Genomic DNA, 18879 nt, shown 5'->3' with positions numbered 1-18879 from the left:
TTTCAATTTGATCCACACTGGACGCCAGAAATATTTTTTATCGTTTAGCGAAGACCTATCAAATCTGACATTAACAGATATATTATATTTTACATAATAATTCTATTTGTGTGTTTACTGTGTATATTTATTATGTATATATAAATACATATGCATGTATACATTTCAGAAAATTTTTTTTTATATGAATATACATTTAGATATGTGAATACACGTAAATAGTGTACTTTCAAAAAATACACTGTATGTGTGTGTATGTAAAAAAACTACTTTTTGGAGGAAGTATTGCATAAGTGGCTATAAAATGGCATGTATGTGATACTCCATTATTATAAAGAGATTTAGCCCAGGGCTGTCATTTAGCTCCGTTTATGATGCTAAATACACCTATTTCCACAAATCAGCTTCATATCCGTAGTTCAAATGCATTTGCAGACAGATTCTGCCCTTCTGGGGCTGACACTGGGACAACAGATAGTATTGACAGTGAGTGGACTTCACCTGTTCTCTGAGTCTCTCCTGATGGCCCATGATGGCAGAGGCGTGGTGTGGGTACTTCTGTTTCAGATGTTCCAAAAGGCCTCTCGTTTTTATCCATATCTGAGGGCTGCATGGCCAGGATCTCCTGTGAGCTGCGCGCTCCGCCCACCGTGTGTCTTCGTGGAACCCCTACACGGCTGGATTTGGCCTCACAGCTTCTACCGGGGCTGTTAGCGGAAACAACCTGATGTTTACGGGCCAGGTGCTCGGCGTCTTCGCTAGAAGTCACCTTTAGATTTCCCTTCAGAGGTTCTAGGGAAAAAATAAGTCAGAATAGAGAAAAATATGAGAATGTTTCCTTGTGGACAGCATTTGCACTGGGTATTAGGAAAATCAATACATGTGTGCACACACACACGCTAAATAAACCTTTACGGATGTCAGGCAGATGATTCTCAGATGGAGCTGTCGGGACAAGATTTATTAAATAAAGATGACAGGTTGATCATTCTCAAGCTTCAGTTTCCAAAAACCGAAAGAAGCAAACATGTCCTAACAAAGCTAGCAAAGCGTTAGCGCTGAACGTTTACGTATATATCAAATGTGACACGCACACCCACAAGACACTGACATCAAAATATCAATGCATACACTTTCTTAGAAGTGAGCATAATCGAATGCTAAAGTAAGACAAAAACATTCAGTCATATTTAGTTAGTGTCTAAAAGAATGTCTAAAAGTTCTGAGGAGAAAAATACTCTGTCAGCAAAACTACTGTTGGGAATGACCTGCCTCTCTGATGTATTGCCCTCCGGTGTAAGGCTGGAACGCAGATGTTTGTACCTAACCTGAGCATTTTTTCCTCAATAAAGAGTTGAGATACAGCCCAACTGGGATTCATTGTTTACTTCATATATAAGGTGAGAAATATTAGGCTAACGTTCACTTGCGCACAGTGCTCTGTTGTTTACCATAAATGCTCATTAATAGGTCAATAAATCTCCCAAAGTGTAAGAGTGCAAGGTTGAGAAATCCTGAAACCCATCCTCCTCCCCTGTACGCTTAGTGTCACAGGACAGCAATCTATCAGGTCTATTTATAACTGCTAAGCTACACACACACACTTGTACACACAATCTCAAAGTAAGTCAACAAGAAAATCAAGAAATCCTGTTCCATTCAGAAAAACGTTCTACCCTGTCATTGCAACCTTGCTTTATCACGTCTACATCAGCGTCACGGAGCCCTTACCTTCCGCAGGCATGTCTGTCTTATTCTTTTCACCAAGTTCTGCCATGTTCTCCAATACAATGACCCTATAGATACTGGATTTAAGAGCCTGTCTGTAGAGAGCAGCTGTTGGCAAGATTCCACAGCCTCTCACATGAATGAAAGACGCTTTAGCAGTTTAATTTAATGGAGTCTGGATTACTCTGAACTCTTGTGATCAGCTCTAGAAACTTGCAAATTGAAAACACCCCGCTGCATGCTGAGTGTGCAGGAGCCTGTGTGAGTGTGTTCTCATTCCCAGACCTAAAAAGGTGACGGTGACGTTAACGTTCCCATGTAAAGCTTAGCGAGGGGCCCTCGCCAACAGGTGCTAGATCCACACTTCCTCTCTCCTTCTCTCCTTTGCATTTTTAGCGCAATTTTCTCACTAAATGTTAAAGAATATTTAGCTATCTTTCAACAAATGACTCGGAAGAGCTTAACCCTTTAGAAAACACAGTTAGGAAGTTAAACGCATATATGATGCTTTGTACATTATTATACATCATTATTATTATAAATAATGTACTTTTTTTTCTCCAGTAAAACATTATAACAGTACAATCCACTGAATGTACAATACTTTTATCACACACAGCCTCAATTTCATCACTGTCAAAAAATTAAATATGGCACTAAACTGGCTAAGCTCAGTAGACATTAAATAAACAATTAAATATAATATATTATTGGTTAATAGTTATTAATTAGTTTTAATTGATAAAATATTTATTATTTTCTTAACCGTTTTTTAAAATTAAATTTAATAATAAAAAAAGTGTTTGTCCAGCACAGCCTAACAACCAATTCATACATATTTTATGAGGTGGTTAATTCATACAAAAAAACGTACGATTTAACAAATAATCAAATGCATAATTAGAGGTGCTTCCTGTTGCCGCTTATAAAAGTCAACTTCTCATGTTTGGTTGAACCTTTTTTCCAATGTGTCTAATGTGAAGTGATTGTGAGAGCACTGTAATCCTTCAACAGCTGAATGTGGGCGGCTGCTCCACAGCTTCCTGACGTGTAGATTATTCAATGAAGGGTATTTTAAAATGTTTCAAATATCTTCTATAATCCTGTTCGAGTCTGCCATTACATCAAAGGGGCATAAGAACATCTATGTCTGTGTGTGGACGCATTCAGTGTGTAATTCATAGTAGTTCAGTCAGCTCAGAAAGAAAGATGAAAACTAATGCATAACACATGGAAAGGAAAGAACCTCTTGTACGTTCATGTAAGTCTTATATTGTTGTTTTTGTTAACTAAACACTATCCCTCATGTCAGGGTACAGACACCATGTTTTATTTGACATGCCTATGAGAAACTCTTCTACTTCTGCGTATTTTGCATCAATTTTTCACCCAACAAAAAACTGAAAATGTATATTTCTAAAATATCCAGTGCTAAGAAAACGTTGAAAATGTTAGACTTTAGTAAATACTCAGATTATGTAATCATAATAGATAGATCATGTGCAAATAAAAAGACTGTGAATGTTTCTCCAAGTTATATATCAACCATGTTACTATTGTATTTTTCCATTTTGAAAGTAACAAATTATTTGAAGCTTTTAAAAACGTGAACTCTTCAAGGACAAAGTCTTGTTTCTAATCTCTAATCTTGTTTCTAATGTTTGAAATCTTACATTTCAAACATTTCAACCCTGTTACCATGATTTTGTGAAGAAAACAATAATTGGCGAGCCAGTATTTGAAGAAGTATCAATTTTTCCAAGAAGCATCTTGTATTTTAATGAAACTGTCAGTACGATTGTACCATTTGATTATATCCTAACATATATTAAATTAAATGCAAAATCATTTTACCAACTTACTAGCATGTTGCTATATTATGCTTTAACGTACTAAAATCTCGATAGGTGTATTTTAGAGCACGTTTACATAAAAAATGTTTGCAGTTTGGAGTCCCATTTGACAATGTAAGTCTATGGGAATTTTGACCTATTTGGAAGTCCGCTACTGGGATTTCATGAGTTGGATCAGTTAAACAGGATAGAGCAACATGAGTCAGGCGAACCCAAGTTTGTTTGATCTAACTCAAAAGCTTTAAGAAGCGTCATGAGGAAGTATATGCCACAGTGTGTTTCTCTAAGACATATGCATATTATTTCTCTAATTTCAGTTTTTAAAGTGATACAAATGTATTTTAAATACATTGATTCATAGAATGACCCTGTTATAGTGCATTGCAAAAATGCACTGCATTGCAAAAATCCATTGCCATGGATGTTAAACAAAATCTTTCGGTCATTCTTCCGTTTCAAAAACCAAAGCAAACCTACTACCTCCATAAAAGTCAGTTACAAGCATGAATACCTAAATGACCAAATGTTCCATGATAAAACATAATACCAACTGTACGGTAAGTCATTATCATCAGCAGCACCTCTCATATCTACCAAAGCACCAGTGACCTTCTGCAAGATGTTGATTAAGCTCTTCCCTATCACACATATTCCCCATTGCTTACTTTCCCCCAAACCACAAGCCTAAAGAGCACAATTTTCGTCCACCAAACCACACGATTCTCCCTTTCCGATTAAAAAAATCTCACACTAAACAATGCAGAGGAAGTATAACCACATCCCTCACTCCTTCCCCTGTAAAAACACTTTTAAATCCATTCCAGTCTTCTACACCTCCTTTAACTTGCAATTTTTTGGTCACAAGACACAATGGCCTGACACTGAGCTGTAAACCGAACGGGGCATGTGTCTTTAGTAATGAGATGTGTTGTGTGTGTGTGTGTCCCGGTTCGTTTGGGGTCAGTGGTGTAGGGTTGTGCTCAGTAATGGATTTATGGAGGAATGTGTGCTACCACTCATAAACTTTCATCTCCTCTCTCTAAAAACAACGTACATCTCTCTCTCTGGTTGGACAGAGCTCTTTTGTGTGGCTGGGGATATTGTGTTACTGCAGACAGTGACTGAGTAAGAGATGAGAGTCTCATATAATAAGATAAGTGAATCTTACAAACATAATTTTAAACACACCCCACAAAAATGAATTCTCCTAAATATGGTCATCCTACTATTCATTTGTGTCCAAAAGTTAAAACCAAGTACATTTGGACTTGTAAAGATTCCAGAAAACATGTTTGGAAACCATCATAACCTTTGCAGTTCAAATTGAAACGCACACACACACACACACACACACACACACACACACACACTTCTCTACAGATTGTTTACTTTCTCTACACCTCTAATAAGCCCATTTAAAGATCCTCCAAACCCAGAGGCATTCTGGGCTGAATGATTCCAGCTGTCAATCACTGTCATTTTTAAGGATGAGCTTCAGGGTTTGGGTGGCAAGATGAACTCCTCATCTTCATCATAGTCTTTTACTTGAATAATTAACTTTAATTAGATTGTGAAAGCATAAAAACATACAATAACATGATACGGGAGTGACACTATGTGCCTTTTTCCACTGATCACAATGCTGGGTGGCACGTTCAGCCAATGAGACTGATAAACCCTTAAGACAATACAAAGAATAGAAGGGGCCTTTAGGCGGAATCTGTTTTTATCTCCTTCATCAACTTGTAATCCAGATTAAATCTGACTCGCTCTGTTTCAACAGGTTCCCACAGATGATCTCGTTCCCTCAGCCAGCAGAAAGCCCAAGGCAGAAGACACTGACAAATTCCCATAGGAAAACTAGGATTTCTCAACAGAAAACCCACAAATATTTCGGACGACATACATTCACAAGCACAGCATTTAAGTTGACCACTAGAGACTACGGACTTTGCTGCAGTTAAAGCATGCAGATGTTTTACCTTCTCGGAAAGTTTACAACCTCCAGACCTTTACACACGCATACACACTTTTACAGGCGTCTGTAAAACAGGTGTGGAGTATAGAAAGTGTGTTACAAGTTCCCGTGATATGTGCAGGTGAGCGATCTGATTTATTTAAAAGAGCTTTCTGCTGTAAGCACACGATTTTGTGATGCTGTAATGGTGCCACAATGCAGCCTGGTAACATTTTTGCCTCTCTCACAGGAAGAGTTCAGCTTTCGGCCTCCAGTATCTGTTTACAGTGGATGTTGATCTTTTGATCTGCAAGCAGAAGAGCAGAACCGGATAAAAGTGTCAGAGTTCAGTCTGCTCAACGCTTGCCTTCGTTATCAGATTATGCTCTTATTCACCCACTGTACTGTAGTGCCCTTATTTGTATAAGGCCAAATCCTGACCTAGTGCTCTAGATCTATCTATCATTAACACATTATTTTGATTGGTGCACAACATACAACATACTGACTATGACAAACCTTGCAAGTATGTGAACTTATTCTACTAAACCTAAACCTACCCCGACAGTCTACACTGGGAGTTTAGTAGACTGTATATAAACAATTGAGAATTAGTTGGCATGTAGTTGACGTAGTTACAAAGTTACTTATATTTAGTAAAATGTCTAATTTTCATAATATCAAAATAAAGTGTAGCATATCTATCTATCTATCTATCTATCTATCTATCTATATATCTATCTATCTATCTATCTATCTATCTATCTATCTATCCATCTATCTTAGTATGGTTGTTTTGGAAGTGACCACAAGAGGGAACTATCACAAAGTGAAGATCACTTATTCATTTTCCTTAATGAGAAATGAGAAGGGTACATTCCTTACAGATTTTCTTCCAAATTATACTTTTTATTTTTTCGTAATCTGCCGTTTTAGGGTTTTCTTTGCGTGTTACATGACAGTTTGAATATGTGAGTTACCAGGCATTTGGCCACAATTGACCCTTCCCCTTAATAAAGTGAATAAAGAAGCTCTCGACTGTGTGTTTGTCTCTGTGTCAACGGTCGCCCTGCCAACAGAGGGGCTTGCGGCACCCTGAAGAGAGGAGATGTGGGAGCCGCCTGTGAACAGCTGCTCACACACACATACACACACGCACACCGGCCCTAGCTGTGAGAATTGCATCTTGATTATATTTGGCAGAATGAACTCATGGATCATTCTGCACACAGCTGGAGAAGAGACATCCAAAGGTGTGTGTGAGAGAGAGATAGAGAGAAAGAGAAAAAGGGAAAGAGATGGGAGAAACGAAGAGGATAAAGAGGGAAGCGCTACATCACAGTTATATTGTATAGTACAGCGAGCAGCCAAAGTCATGCTCTCTGTTGAGATTTAACAGGAGTCTGCCCTGGCAGGAATACAGCTGTCTGTCTGACCAGAGATATAGACAATAAGGTACTGAATACAGTCTGCTGAACACAGACACACACGCCGTTCTTATCTCAGTCCAGATTGTTCATTCTGTTCAAGGGCTTTGCCAAATTAGAATTTATGTTTTAATATAACACTTCTGAAATGGCTTTATTAAAATGTGATTAGAATCCATTCGCTGCTCTAAAGCAAAATAAGCACCTTCAAATGTCAGCGCCTTATTCAGACATGACCGCGCTCCACACCTCTCTCTCCCTTCATTCCGTCTCTGTCCCGTTAAATTAAACCAGCACTGTCCCGCATGGTCAGATCTTAAATTCTGGGGGTTTCAGAAGCTGCTACATTCACTATACGCTTTCACTATATAATGACTCAAGCAAACCATTTGTGGTAACACTTAAGACCACATATCATTCGTATAAATATTACTTTAATACAAGCTAATGGTGATTTAAGGCAAGTAATAATCAAGAACTAACCTTAAAGTGCCCCTATTATGAATGTTTGAAAATGACCTTTCATGTAACTCTGAATGAAGTGAATGAATAAAAACAAAGTTTTAAATCTGAAAGTGCATTGTGTATATTTTCTCACAAAAGAAAGAGCCAACTCTGAATCATTGAACTGAGTCATTTTTAAACGAGTCCCAAGCCATTTCATGTTGATGCCAAAATGAAACATTAGCCCACTTATTAGATTGTTGGTTTAAATAAAAATTTAAAATTAATTCTTGCCACTAGGTGCCACTTTTGGAGCGTTTAAAACTCATAAGCACTGCTTAGATGAAATCGACCAATCATCAGAGGGGTTTGAAAAAATGTATCATTTGGGAGTCGTTGAATAAGGGAAAAAAATGCATATGAAAAGACAATTATAGTGTTTTTTAACCTGTTTTCAACCTGTTGTTTGGGACTCCCAAAACCAAAATATGAACCTTTTCATAACGCACAACAGGGACACTTTAATTATAAGTCAAATAAAGTAATATGATTTAACGTGTAAAAAGTGTTAATTAATACATTAACCAACAATCATGTAAGCTTTACAACCCTTGGTCCCAATATAATTTAACTGTATAAAAAAGCAGAGTGAAAATTCTTCTGAACATCTATTTTTGTGATCCGCACAAGAAAGAAAGTCATACAGGTCATAAATCATGGGGAGAATAAATGATGACTGAACTGGCCCATGGCACAGCACCCGCTGTCACACCTTCATCACACCCCTGGCTCTAAAGTGACCTCTAAAATATGTGTTCTTTTCTAGATAGACAGAAATAAAAATCAAAGGGGAACAAGATTATAACATTTGACAGCTATCGCGCCTTGGCACAATATGATACAGAGCTAAACAGACTACATAGTGCAGAGACGCATGAAAACCCACAAATATACACTGCTATTCATCTCATAAATCACAAATGAAGATTTTTTCAACATCTGGTCAAGTTAAAAACTTCTCAAAGTCTCCATCACTGTGTACACAAAGTCTTTCCAGCCTTAATTACTGCAGCCTACAGAAAGAGTTTCCCACACACTACAGACCCCGGCACACTGATATCATCCAAGACAGCGGTCAGAAACACTAATACACACGCTGATAGAGAAAATACCAGCTTTTAACAGTCATATCTAATGAACTGAGTCACTATGGAAAAAGCAAACATGGCTTTATGCGACTAAGGAAAGACTAGTTTGGCTTCCTCATGTAATAAATAAAAATTAATGGATGTCACAGTTAATCTATTGTCTTATAATTTGACTAATCTTTCGATGACAAAGTGCAGTCTACTATTTTGCTCGAAAATTTGTCACTTTCTTTGATATTTTATTTTCCCTCAAGTGTGCCCTGAAGAAGTAGTCCACATCAAAAAGAAGAAAATTCACCATCATGTTCCAACCTTTTACGGCTTTCTTATGGAACACTGAAGAAGATGTTTTAAAGAATGCTAGTAATCCATCATTTCTCTACCATTATAAAAAATGTACAAAAGCTGTCACTGGGGTGGTACCTTTTCAAAAAGGACATGTACCTTTTTGTACCTTAAAGGTACATTTTAATACTTAAAAGTGTACATATTTGGACCTAATGGGTACAAAAGTGCACATTTTGAAAAGGTACCGCCCCAGTGACAGCTTTTGTACCATTATTTCTGAGAGTGTATATTGAATTCTTCTTTACAGCGTAGGGGAAAAAAAACTCTTTTGCTACCAAAACTTAGATGCTCTTGGGGCCGCTGCCCATCTACATTAATGTTAATTTTATTGATACAACTCTGCCTCCCTCTAGTGTCTGATTTACAACATGCACACACATCTGGCAAAGTGATTTCTTTAGCTGTCACGTTAAAATTTCTCCCAGCTTTGCACAGACATGCGTTAACTATCGAACTGCTGTTGAATAACACAATGGGCGACCAGTTTGACAAACTAAAACTGCATCTATTTCGCAGTATTAAACAGAGAGAGAGTTAAGAGTTACGTTTCAGCCAGAGGCACAGCAGACTGTAAACAAAAGGGTACGAAAACATTACATGACAGAAGGTTAAAAAGATGGGATGCAAGAAAAATAGAGGGCAAAGAACGGAAGGGTGAGGATATACAAAAAAATGTAATTTCTGTAATGGATGAAGGCTGCAGCAAATGATCTGATTCGCTGTCTATGACATCATCCCTGCTAGACCTCCTCCCAGTTGGACGATGTCATCAGCACTGAGGCATGTCAGTGCTGTAATGCAGCAGGACCCCGGCTACACACACACACACACACACACACACACTCCTATACAAGAGCACGGGGCTAAGACACTGTTTGTGTGGCACAAAAGCTTCCGAGGGCGGTCAAGGTCAGCGCGAATGAAGTCAAATTAATGTGAAAGAATGACCAAGCGCTATCATGTCCCCAATCCAGATTCCTGACCTATTTAACCCTGATCCAGTTTCTCACAATCCAGATTAAGTGTCCCAAAAGTCACAAGCAGAGAGCAGTAAAGCAGATGCGCATCATCCCTTAATGCCCATGTGATGCAAATCTGATTAGCGCAAATGTCAACATCATCACAAGATTAGGAATTACAAAACACACATTTACTACATTACAAAGGATGATTTTGTTTATGACATCAAACAGAGGCTTCGCGGAAAGAGATCTGTTAAATTCCAAACGCTTCCGTTCGACACATACAGACATGCTTTGAACGGTCAGTGCAGCTTCACGAATAACCCATTTTAATAAATACAATTACAAGGTCATTAAAAATTGTCTAAAGTTAGCAATATACGCATGCAAACAGACCAAAAATGAAAATGTTAAGATCTAACAATCCTCCGCAGTTGAACTTGGGAATCAGTTTGATTCACGTATGAATCATTCACAAGAACAGTGTTGTGAATTAGATCTACCAACTGGAATTAAACCACGCTGTTTAGAAATCTAGGCTCAGTATAATTAGTGTTTATGAATTTGGCCAATATTAAAATAAATAAATAAAATAGAATACGTAATAAGCAGTATTTTATGCAATATTAAACCATTTAAAATAACTCTCTCTATTTGAAAATATATTAAAGTGCGCCTATTACAGATTTTTGAAAATGACCTATTATGCAGTGTATAGCCTAAGACAGCTCTAAATGAATGATGACATCCATAATGGCACAGTGTATAAAGTTATTGTCTCTCAGAAGAATAAGTTGACTCTGAATCACTGAAACGAGTCATTTTAAAAGAATCCCAAGCCATGCTGACGTTAACATGAAACGCTTGGTCTTTTCATGTTGGTCTGAATGAAACTGAAAAGTCCAAGTGGAGCTCCTGGAGCTTCTGGAGCGGTAAAAGAGCTCTTTCCCTGGTAACACTGTACACAAACCAGCACTGCACAAACGCTTAACTTTATTATCCATAATAGGTGCACTTTAAAAATGCTATTTATTCCTGTGATGGCAAAGCTAAAAATGTCTTATTATTCTAAATGTTGAAAGTAGTTGTGCTGCTTGTCATATTTATGGAAAGTAGCATTTTGCTATTTACTGTATATTTATAGCATTTTACTATATATTATATTACAGTATACTTTTTTTACTGTCACGTTTGATCAGTTTAATCATGTCAATTCTTAGAAGGTTAACATGGTAATGGTCACGACAATGTTAATGTTTCTGTCTTGGTGGAACAGTTTGATTCTAAAGCCTGTAGTCAAAACACACACGCTTACAGTCAAACACACAACGTGTTACCATTCTCTGATTATGCGACAATTTAAAATATAAAAAAACAACCCTGCTTCTTTCAATCATTCCAAAACAATAGACATTTCATTACTGCACTACGTGCAATCGGACAAAACCGATTGCATCGGTTGTTATTGGAAAATGTGCCAAATTGTTGTTTGTCCACTGCTGAGCTCAACTGAATTGTGAATTTGGAAGAGGAAGACGGGAGGTAAACTTCCATCCGAGGAATGGGGACTATTGGTGGAATGTAGAAAAAAACATCTGAGGAACAGGCAGGGGACAGGGTGGACTCGCTGTGTCCCGTTGCTACTTCCATTGTTGACATTTTCCTGAGGCTTTCCCTTTTCCTTCCATTCAAGCCACATTCGGAATATTGCGTGACCTTAAGACTGAAATGTCGGAAAAGACCCTGAGGAAAACGAGCTTCAAACAGTTAATATACGCGCACGTGTGGAAGGTTTTTTGCGAACGCATTAATACGTCTGCGAGCAAATCTTTTTTTCTCTTTAAAGCATCTGTTTGCGCCCGCCGATCTGCTCCTTCGTGAATCTCTAAACCATTTGCCTCTGTCCATTTCAAACCAGTGAAGAAGAGGAACAACAGACAGGAAGGAGGAGAGGTAAAGATGCATTTCCACTCAGCACGTGCAGCAGCTGCCAGGAAAAGCTCTCAGTGTGAAAAATGACAAGTGCGGCGTGTGTAAAAGAACGGGGTGGACAGGGGAGAGGTGTGGGAAAGATGTTCTGCCTTATACTGACACTTTTTCCCATCATCCACCTGTCAGAGTCAAATCACAACACATTATAAAACTCTACCTGAAAATGTGAAGAACAACAGATGGAAAAAGTAAGTGCTTTTAGAGTTTAGACAGAAAGTGTGTCTACATTTTTTTCCCTCATATGTCATGACCATAAAACCTATTTTTGAAAGTGAAAGCTATGACTGTTTTTTTTATTTTAATGATTTTCTGCTTAGTTTTCTACTATTTTTTTTCTTTTTTGTCGCAGCCAACTAATATACAGTCTCTAATAAAAAAAAAGCGTACAATTACAAATGAAAAGGGTCTTTTTTTTTGAAGAATAGTTTTGTTTTGCTTAAAGAACAAAAAACCTAGACGCCGCAAATAACAATTTCAGTTTTAGACAAAATAATAATACATACAACACACAGCACTTAGCACTTGATCAATCCATTTCTTAGGAATGCCCTGATATTTAATTCAAGCAGCCCTATATTTTCTTGGTCCGTCCATAACTCATATTTCCAAAGAAGGAAGATTCATCTCTGGATAAATAAACCCAAAGTGGCTTTCAGCTGTGTCTTTTTTCCACTCAGTCGAGCTAGACTCACTTATCAGAAGTTATCAGAGGATCTGGCACAGAAAGAGAGACCAGAGGTCATGAAGATAATAAAGACCTTACTTTAAAGTGAATTTGGGATCCTTCGCTTCAGCGTCTGATAGCTGGCCAGATGCATTAATCTATTCCGGCATGTCAAGTTTCACCTAGTTCATTCAGCTGCCTGCAAACATATTTATGTCTCAGACACATTCCAGTCGCATGAAAACGAATAATCATGTAACCACAGCCAAATAGGCCTTATGGAAAATCATATCCTTCCTAGCAGCCAGTAAGCCTTTTTTCGGTGAAATTGCCCTCAATGCAGACATCAAAAATTCATCTGTTGAATTAAGACCAATCCGTGCAGAGCAATTTTGTACATTCGTGCTAACAGCTGATTATAAAGCGGAAAAAGATAAGGCGTCATTAGCATATGGTTAGCGCAAATAAATTAGGAAAAAAGAACGAGAGACAGAGACAAAGTGAGATGACATAAAAGCGTGAAAAAAGGTCCTGACTGTTAGCAGTTAGAGGGATTTCATCCATTTTTATTAAGATTAGCCAAGTTTAATACCCAAAGACTTACTAAAGACCAAACATAATTAACTACTCAACACTTACTCTCTCTCTCTTTCACACACACACACACACACACACACACACACACACACACACACACGTTAGTGTCCAGCTGGGATGAAAAGAGCACATGGCTGATGAATCTGTAATTATAAGATGAAAGTAGGGACACTCTAAGGGATTATATGATGTACCATAAACCCTCAGAAATTACAGAATGACTTTTTTCCACTCAGTGTTTCCTTAAAGGAGACGAAGAATGATTTCAAGAAGTTTTTGCTTTTTTCTTTAAATATACTACAATACAAAAGCACAATGTCACAATCATATTATTTTTACATAATTGTTGATAAATTAAATGCATCTTTTTTTTGTGCAAACAAGACTTTAAATATTAAAGAATCTTAATGACCCCGAACATTTAGTATATTTCTGGACTAGATTTTACATTTAATAAAAAAACATGAGCATTGCTAGCTTAAAGTGTTGCCAAATCTGTAGTTTTTCCACAAAATTGGGCTACTTTTAGAGTACCATTTTTTAAATAGCCATTTAGCCACAAAATGTGATTGGGTTAGTTTTGATTGAGTTTTGTTATGCAGAACTGTTAGTGTGTTCTAGGTGGCTTGCTAGATGATTGCACCAGTCAAAAAGGCCCATCCAGTTATGATATACTAGCCCGTAGACATGCTTTGAGTCACAACTTTAAAATAAATCTATAGGATTTCTCTGCAATTCCATCATTTAGCAGGCCAAATTCCTGTCCAATAGGATAAAAGTAATAGCACATCCCTAACTCAGCAAGAGGCATGTTTTGAGGCATCATTCATGTCTATAGCACAAATAGTGCAGGACGAGTTTTTGTCAAATCTGTCTTGGACTGCAGTGATATCAGCCTCCGGTCTGGCGTCAGTGAAATATCCGCGGACTCTCTTTCAGGCTTGGTGCCATTTGTAGGTGATCTGCTGTTGATTGCCTCAGCGGTTCCCATGGCAATGGGGTGCCTGTGGGTTACAGGCTAATCTGAGGAAAATAGTACAGGCTTACCCCGTGCATTACTACCTGTGGGGATGTGATAGGTGCATCGGAGGCTCAGAAGACTATGCTTTGATGCTTTGAAGAAAATGCTGACTCTGTATTTCAGTTTGTTAAGTCAGGGCATTGCTTTTAATGTACGATATTATAAAGACAACTTGTTTTCGTAATGTAATTTTAAAGGTTCAGCTCTGAAAACGAATGTCCCACCCTCCCTGCAAACTGCTGTCCAAAGCCAAGCCCAAAGACAGCATTACTGCAATACATCATGTGTCATTCACCGGTGAGAAAACTTTATAGTACAGTTAGTAACAGGATTACAATACCTGGAAGGAAGATCGGGCTGTTGATGCTTGCCTGATATTCTTACTCTATACGTACGTGAACAAGCTGATGACGTATCCTGTCTGTGCGGATCGAGTGTGCAGGGGTATGCAAATGCACAAGTTGAAAGGCAGGTGGGAAAGTCAATGAAAGTATTTGGATTGGTCTATTGGTTCTATGCCTTCCACAAGAATACATACATATAAATACATTCATACCACTTAACTTAATGATTGTTATTGGGATATGAAGAGACATTCAGCATAACAAAAAAAGCCATTGCACCCTTAAGGCTATTTGTCAGTGTACTAAACCCAAAATAAATGAATGAAATATTATTTGGCATCAGTTATTTTGCATTAGATTTTTAGCTGTGTATAAAGCACTTTTATAATAATTTTTAAAACAATTGCCAATTTGTCAATGATTTTATCAATAATGTGCTTATTATACAGCTTACTAGAATACTCAGTTTTGATTGGTCATTCACTGTATTCCGCAGTCAGTTACTTTTGTATAATGACTTCTAAATGATCTATATAAATCCCAATTTTCAAACATAGCTGTGCTAATTTCATGTCTCTTGTATGACTCCATATTCTCTTCTCTCACATAAAATAACTTAAATCAATATTTAATATCCATGCATTTATTTCACTGTGTCACATCTGGATCCAAACCACCCTGTCACATTTATTTTTCTATTCATTTCCATCTATCTGTGCATTAATCTCATATGTGCGTTGAACAGAGCGAGCTAACGAGCAACCGCAGTGGTTTACATTGATGTAAGCTGTTACACAGAACAAATAAGCAGATACGCAACCACAGACTCCCAGGATTTGCCTTTAAACTTTTGATATTCCATGTCACAACAGGGAATTGCCTTTTACTTCACGGGGATAATCAGTCTCACAGCAAGACATACAGACAAACCATGGACGGCTGATGTAAGATCTGGGCCCTGCATTCAGATCATAAAATAGCAAAAACAAAGGCCATCCATTCATCCAACATTCCGTCTTTATATGGCAAACTATAAAAAAAGACCTTAAGAACCTCTACACAGACCAAGCAAGCCAGCAGGTCAGGCTTATGTAAGTTGTGGGAAGCCTCATTCCTCACCAAGACGTGAGGTAATAGCACTGGCGAGCTGTCACTTTCCCGCCTTCGTCTAGCAGAAGGAGAAATAATAAAGGACAAAGCAGAATCTAAAGCTTAACAATTTTATTTTTAATTGGAAAAAAATGCATTTTTGCAAAAACTCAAATGCATAGTCTATCTAAATATACAACTGACTGCAGTTAACAGCTAAAATAACCACTAGTGAAAGTGAATCACAACTTTTATTCCTGTTCACATTACAGAGATTATTGATTCATATGGCTTATTTTGTGCACTACCTTGTACAATGCTGCTCGTTTGCGAACTTCTTCAATACTTTCATGTTAAACAGCTTACTTAATATGCAGACACAACTGAAATTTGTCTCTTTAGAAAAGTTTAAACAGCGACACAACATCGGGGTTTGTTTGAGAATCCTGACTTGCTCAGCATGGCAACAGTTCAACCAATAGCGTGAGCTCTGGGCGAGGATACTGTTTGTACAGCCATTGGGGAGTGTTTGGAAAACCTGTGTGAAAACAATTAGCATTTTTGCTGTTTTGTTTCGAGGCGATGATGGCACAGAAACTATACCATTCAGAGAATAAAAATGTGGTTTTCTGTTTTTTTAAAGATTGCTTTACAATTTCTAAACTGTTATGTGTCATGAGTGTCTTGTGTAAACAGTTTCAAGCCTCTTCTAAACGCTACAAATTCTGCAAATGCTTTAGTTACCCTTACGTGCATTTGTCGAAGTCTAAACACTTCCAGGGTTTTGATCAAAGAGAAAAAGATTTGTCTTTTACTGCAAGTAGACTAGAAAGAAGTACTTTCCCATTTTGAAAGAGAGAAGGATTAGATAAGTGTCGAGGAACCTTTGAGGAAGTTTGTTAAATGAGGGCGATTCAATTAGCGATTAGTTCCTATCGCTCAGCCAGGCTTGTATAAAAGGGGCATGTGCTCTCAGACAGGATTAATATTTAATGGAGAACTGATGGATGAAGACTCCTCTGAGATGGTGCTACAGGTGTAGTTGTGCAGAGCTCAAGTACAGAGGAAACATGCTGATATCTTGTGCCGAAATCGAAGAGCAAAGGCGTAAGAAAAATAAGCACTCTGCTGAGAGCAAAAGGTTAAGTCCATCTCAATTGAGGCAGCTGTTTCATCTGGCTCTCGCAGATGGTTCGGTGATTTTTGCGGTGACATCATTGTCTTGCCTCTTATTTTTTTATTCTCAGAGACTGAATAATGTTCTGCAGAAAAATTTGGGTGGGAACACAGTGAGAGGCATTTCTGGAAATGACCGGACAATGCAGGATAAAATGGCTCTGTCAAAAGCAGACACAATATTTTGTTATCATCAGCAGCTAACATAACTACAGTATATTGCAGGTCATGTCAACAAATGGCATTAGCATCAGTCTGGTATGCTATCCTGTCATTAGCTTCAGTTTCTGACAGCCTGTACAACAAAACAATTACACAAAAAGCAAGAGTTGGCAAAATCCACCAGTTTTAAATCGGGTTGGCTGGCCACTAGGCAGCTTATTTGAGTCTGGATGCATAAGTTTTTATCAGTCCATAAAAGTTTACCAGGCTGCTACAATAGCTCCATTCACATCCAAGTTGTTAATTTAATTTATGTGAAAAATTGGAGGACTGCTGAACAAAGTTTCCATCCCATGTGTTCAGGACAACAAAACCGAGGGAATAAAATGCTAAATATTTAGTCACTGTTTTTTTAATGAGAATCTAGGAATTTATTCATGTTTTACTATATAAAACATTAATCCAATTCACGTGATTATATAGTATTCATGCACATTTTTATTACATATTGTTATTTCTATTTTGTATCTTCTATGCAATATTTAAAAATTTACATAAATGTATATCCTTTGACAGCTGCAACAGTATTCAAATGAGCAGTTGCACATCAATCTGTTATAATTGTACTATGATATCAGACCCATAGATTTCACATTAAAAGCACTACTACACTACACTCTACTACTAGATCAGACGTCTTGGACATGTGCTGCAGTTCTTTGCCAGAATGTGCAGCATACTGATAGTCTGGCTTGTAAGACTCACATAGCACATTCGGTCTTATAGGCCTTAGGCTCCACAACACTATTGAAAAGACCAGCTTTTAAAGTCAGCTAGCTATAGACCAACATCATGCAAACATAAATCTGTGTGTCTAAAATGGTGTTTTGAGCAAGAAACTTCAAATAAATCCCTCTGATAGGACAACACAATATTCTTCTAGTGGACCCTCTTATAAAACAACTTAATGACCCAGATAAAAAAAGAAAGGAAGGTAACTCATTTAGGTTAGGTGTAGGCAATTCGTACAAATTAATTAAAGAAATGCAACTCAATTACGATTTAGATACGATTGATTTACATACGATTTAGCAAAAATAATAAAGTGAGGTTGTACAAATGTGTCCAATAATAGGCTATACACATTGGGATGCAGGGAGTGAGTCCATCTGAATGGACGGTTGAATCACTGGATCCTTCGATTTTTTCAAGAACAGATTATTTCAAGGAACTGAACACTGTTGCTCTGTGCTATTGTATAAAATTAATAGTACATTTGTGCTTGCAGGCATGTGCTTATGCATTGAATTTAAAACAAAAACCCATATGTGGATATTTTTTTAAGGGCAATCTAACTGGATGCTGTTGTGACATGTTTAAATAATATAGGCTTTTTTGGATAATGTCAGCTCTCTTATCATCTCTCAGTCCCTCACAGTTACACAGCCAAATATGTCAGGAGAAAATGAAAATTCTAATCAAGATAAAATCATCTTTTTAAAGAATTTCAGAATCATTTTCCAAAAATGAAGATTTGCTTGGAGTTTGTGCGCACTTGTTACAGTAACGAGTTCTGATTGGCCGATCGCCATTATTCAATTTGTGAATTAACATAACTAGACAATTTTAACATTTCATGTGCATGATAAGTTTTACATAATGCACAAAATTATTAATCTAAAGGGGACGGCAAAGAGGGATGGTGGTTTTACAGAGGGGATGCTTTTTTGTAATTTTTCTGACTAGGGGGACTCCATCCCCCGCTTCTCCCCTCATTTTAAGCCCTGGTTAGAACCTATCAAACCTGCGCCATCTAGGGTTTCATGACAGAACTTTGTATTTAGAACAAGATAACCGGGGTGTAAAATACAAAATTAAACTACCTGCTCAAGAAATGGGAATTTTTACTGGTTGAGCACTGGCTTTAGCAGGCTGTCTGCAAGGACAGAAAAACTCAGAAGTGCCGA

The 18879-nt window shown here is 37.6% G+C and overlaps 1 protein-coding gene across 1 annotated transcript in view; it reads right to left on the bottom strand.

Moving 5' to 3' along the window:
* Window positions 1-406: 406 nt before the first annotated feature.
* LOC122330209 overlaps window positions 407-18879 on the bottom strand; it is a 36776-nt gene continuing 18303 nt past the window's right edge. Inside the window, exon 2 of the mRNA XM_043227071.1 lies at window positions 407-792. Within this exon, the coding sequence (XP_043083006.1) occupies window positions 407-792 (386 nt within the window). The remainder of the gene's footprint in view (window positions 793-18879) is intronic.

This window comes from Puntigrus tetrazona, chromosome 24, assembly GCF_018831695.1.
Source record: "Puntigrus tetrazona isolate hp1 chromosome 24, ASM1883169v1, whole genome shotgun sequence".
Classification (NCBI taxonomy): Eukaryota; Metazoa; Chordata; class Actinopteri; order Cypriniformes; family Cyprinidae; genus Puntigrus; species Puntigrus tetrazona.
This window is presented reverse-complemented; position numbering and strand designations above follow the sequence as displayed.